Source organism: Puntigrus tetrazona, chromosome 23 (genome assembly GCF_018831695.1).
Source record: "Puntigrus tetrazona isolate hp1 chromosome 23, ASM1883169v1, whole genome shotgun sequence".
In the NCBI taxonomy this organism is placed as follows: domain Eukaryota; kingdom Metazoa; phylum Chordata; class Actinopteri; order Cypriniformes; family Cyprinidae; genus Puntigrus; species Puntigrus tetrazona.
The window spans coordinates 1,375,262-1,380,029 of record NC_056721.1 but is presented as its reverse complement, the minus strand read 5'-3'; the positions used below and the strand labels follow the sequence as shown (position 1 = coordinate 1,380,029).

Sequence of the window (4,768 nt, the reverse complement as noted above, 5' to 3'; positions counted from 1 at the left end):
ATTTTTATATGCACTTTATATATACGCCTGCATACTTGAATTTATAAATACATTATATAACGTTTGCAACACATACATGACAAGTGGTTAGGTAAGTACCTGTGTAACAAACCCGGCCTCTAACAAATATGTAACAGTAGCAGCCTGTTACGTCCACATAATTACAATCTATAAGTACAAAATTGTTCCATAAATTGGTTACATGGTAAGTACATTTTGTTTTATGTAAGTACAATTGCTACTAATAAGTACCTACTTGGCAGTTACTTTTTATTATGGACATCTTAAAATAAAGTCTGAAGGTGCACAGTGCCATTCACACAAACACTAAACACCATCATAGTATCATACATGACACTAAAATAATGCAATAAACAATAAGATTGAACATACAGTACAACCCTAATGAACACAATCATTAAAGACACACACACTGTTTCTGGGGAGGGACACTGTACCTTCTTGTCCTGCAGGTCTGTGGAGAGCTCATAGCTCTCAGAGAGGGAGCGCGAGCGCTTGATGGCCTCTTCCTCTGCCTGCTTGCGGAGGATGGACTGGGAGTGCTGTAGTTTGGGCCTCTGAGGGCGCTGTGGACCGGGCTGGACGCTGTGGCCATACACTGGGCTCTCAAACTGGTCCGGACTCAAGGAAGAACTGTGTGTGACCGGGCCCCGGCCATGGCCAAATCCTGTGCTGGTGTCCAAGGATGGGCCTGGCTCACTGTTTTGAACATTCCCCTCCACACTAGACAAAACAAGAAAGCAAATGCACAAATATAAAATTTACAACATTTGCATGGTGCAGTGGGTCACGTACAAATTATACAAATAAACTTGAATTGAGTTGGATTTGATCTAATAAGAAATGACTCAATTACATGCCAGAAACCACTAGCAATCAAAGATACTCCCTAAGCAATCGTCCAGAATAGCCAAGCAATAGTTTATTAGGTGGAAAATGTGTTAAATAATATAAATATATAACATAAATATATTCAAAAAAACAACCACTGAAAAGCAGAAGCAAGAACATAGACAGAACAGATAACAGACTTTATACATTACTCCAAATTATTATCTCAGCTGTATATAGGCCTAATAAGAATACATTAAATCAAATTCTACCAAATATATTCAATGATCAAGACTCAGCACATCTATCTAGCACATGCTTAGCGCACAAACTCAGTAACAGATCTTTTCATATTGTAAGTGAGCCGTGTGTTCACAAGGATAAATGAGTCAGAGCATAAATCGTCCATATTTACATGAACATTACTCACTAACTCTTACTCTTTGCAGAATTTCGACGTGAACGTTGTCCAAAGAAAGACCTCCTGACAAAGAAGTTCAGCTTCTTCTGCTTATCTGCCATTGTAAACCACAAGCTCAAAGGGCAGTTTCCAAAGTCTGCTCTGACGAAACAATCATTTGCAAGCCGGCGTGTAGTCGTGAACTCGTCTGCATGTGCAGGATTTTGCTCAAATAATGTAGGACAGAAACTTCCTTCGACAACTTCCTCATCCGAGTTTGCAGTTGTCATGCCTTCAGTCACATGCATCACTGTACAAACAAGTGTAAACAAGACCTTACAATGCAGCAGGATAAGCTGAACGCACCTTTTTCATGAAATACAGTTAACTTACACACAGCTAATGTGAAGTACTGCATATGCTGACTTTATTATTCCGTTGATTTATAGAAATTTAAAACCTAATAAGAAAGGGCTTCTCTAAACATGCTATTAGGCAAAGCATTAGTAAGTAACGGGTACAGTACAGTAGTTACAAATACAAATAGTTTTCAAACTAAGTCTATACAAGAATTGCTTACGACTAATTGAGATGCATTAAAAGGGAATACAGGTGAAGATCTCAGTCAGCAGATGAGAGCCTTGTCCACACAGTCACACACAGTACATGCAGTTATGGAGATGTGCTGTGGACACAGTCAAATTCACACTTCTTGCATAATATCTCTCGAGACGGATCTCATGCACCATCTGTCCTGGCAAACACTGACACGTTCCTCTCTCACGGGTGGCCAGCCTACCTAGTGCTCAAACGCAAATGCCAGAACACAGTTTAGAAGCCATTCTGCTTGTGTAAAAAGTGTGCGTTTGCTGATAAATCGTAACGCATTAGGAGAAAAGCGGAGCTCCAGTTTGCAACATGACAAGCAGAAGTGGTTTGTGTGAAACCAACAACATGATCGTATTGCTGTCAGTGTGACTGCAGCATGAATTAATTCAGTCCTTACAGACATTCAGAGAAGCAAATCCAATGGGTTTAATCCAATCCAATTATAATGCGGTGTAACAACTTTTAAGAACAACCTTATCCTTATAAGCAATCTTTAGTGTGTAGAGACCCATTGGGACATTTGCCATTTTCAGTATACCATCGCAAACTATAGGCCAAAATTTACTAAAATGAGAAAAATGAAATTAGCTGCAATCTCATAAAACACTTTTGGGAGAAGTTAATCTACTGGCAATGTGAATGTTAAAAAGTTGCAAACAAGCAGAGCCAATTATAATCAGGTGTGTGTAATCTACTAACAACACAGCCATAACATGGCTTAATACATTTCTTATCTTTAGTGAATCCTTACAATGGTTTTTTTTAACACACTGACACAGGCTTTTAGCCTTTACTAGCCAATCTGGATCCCAAATGCATATTCCATCTGTACATCAAAATTATCTGGAGAAATTCTATCGACCACATTATGTTTATCAATTTTAATTTAGATACTTTACGAGAAAAAAACTCCGTAAATGAGGTTTAAACGAGTGATTTGGCCAAACTCTGTGAAAGTGTGTGACTCAGATCCTTGTAGTGAAGTCACTTCCCCATCATAGATCACATTAAAAAGAAACAGCTGCTGTATGATTGAGGAGAAAATGAAGAACAAATTTCCTCTTACGCTCTCTCAGACTCACAAAGCCTCAACTGTGTTTCTACCAGTGGATCAAGAGTGGCAACCATAAACAGAGAAGAAAATGGACACACACACACACCCACACACACTAAACACACACACACACCCACACATACTAAACACACACACACACACACATATGTGAATGTGTTCTCTTACATTGCCTTGCCATTTTGGAGCCTTTTCTATTATTAAAACAAACTAGTAGCTCAGTCCAAAATCCTTCCATCAAAACCCAGATGGTATTAAAATGATTTAGTTTAATTTAAAATTTGGCATTGTGTGTGTATGTGTATTTGTTTGTGTGTGTGTGTGTGTGTGTGTGTGAGAGAGAGAGAGGTGTTTGAGAAATATCAGGGGGATTCCAGCATTCCAAATGAATAAAGGTGGATGAGAACGAGGGCAGAAAGCAAAACTTTAGGAGTCNTGTGTGTGTGTGTGTGTGTGTGTGTGCGTCTGAGCATGCTGGTCATCTCAAGAGGAATTCCATATGTGCCTGAAACACACTGCAGGTCACATGACCCACTAGATGACAGTCAAACACAACATCACATATTAAACATACAGCGATCTCAAAAAGAGTTTGGACAAATAAAACACAAAGCCACAAGTAAAAGTCATCATATTTGACATTCAAGCATTTAAAGTACAAATATAAGAGCTCTTCTAGCAGACGTTTGACAACTAGTCACTGAATTATTGGATGATACAACCAAAGGCAACCAGAGAAGCACACAGGCAACACATAACAAAGAGCGCTATAACAAGTCGAATGGTCTGTTGATTTTTGGTGTTGATGCAGGGCTGTTGGCGCAGGATATGAGGTGGCTGTTATGTGTCCTCCAGTAAAGGAAGCAGCCGTTCGCTGCTGATCTTTCTGGTGTTATCTAGCTCAGCACTGCAGACATGTGACACAGACAAAAACACAAGTGTCGAACTCAAAGCTCAGGCCCTGAGTTCCATAACCACAGGTAATTAAGAAACTGTAAAACAATTTGAAAATTCGGTAACACTTTATTTTAAGGTGCCCCTGTTACACGTTACATGTGTAACCAGGTAAGTACATGTAATTAATTAATATTACTCAAGGTCACCTTAAAAATAAAGTGTAACTGAAAATTCATCCAAAATGACAAATGCCTCATGGCCTTCCGCTAGTTACCAGAGAAGCACAGACCTACCACAACAACACTGGACATTATAAATAAACCATAACACGAAGCTTTAAAGCACTCCTTCACATGAAAGCCTTGAGTAAGATGCCTAACCTCAGCTGAGGACATCTCTGAAAAGCAAATATATTAATATATTTTTCGTACTGTCCGAGAACTTTGTGTTTGAGACCTGAAGAGTCTCGCTTCACTGTATCTCTTAGCTGGAAGGACTAAAAAAAAACCTTTCATTAATGTGATCATCTCATAAATATAGAGCAACGCTTCTGTCCGGGCACATAACCATTGAGGAAAGAATTTTACATTGACCAGGTTAACAGAATATGACAAACGTTTATATATATAGTTTAATACAAACATTAACGCACTTTGAAACCTTTGTTGGCTTAATTTAAGTGTACTGTAAAGTTGACAAAGGCCACTTCCTGTAAGCACACTATATACACCAATATAAACTAGTGCTGTCAAATGATTAATCACAATGAATCGCATCCAAAACAAAAAAAATTGTTTACATAATATGTGTGTGTGCTTCATTTAATAATTTAGTGCTGTCAAACAATTCATTGCGATCAAGCACATCCAAAATATATCAAATAAATCCTTATTAAAAGTATTTTTTTATTTATACATAAATACACATTATGTCACGTA

General features: G+C 38.3%; 1 protein-coding gene across 1 annotated transcript in view; it reads right to left on the bottom strand.

Annotated features, from left to right (window-relative positions):
- The window catches only part of LOC122328894 (IQ motif and SEC7 domain-containing protein 1-like), a 14,634-nt gene extending 13,116 nt beyond the window's left edge, over nt 1–1,518 (bottom strand). Inside the window, exons 1-2 of the mRNA XM_043224955.1 lie at nt 1,283–1,518; nt 459–744 (exon numbers count right to left, since the gene is read on the bottom strand). Coding sequence (XP_043080890.1) covers nt 459–744; nt 1,283–1,374 — 378 coding nt within the window. The 5' untranslated portion in view covers nt 1,375–1,518. The remainder of the gene's footprint in view (nt 1–458; nt 745–1,282) is intronic.
- Between the last annotated feature and the right edge of the window lie 3,250 nt (nt 1,519–4,768).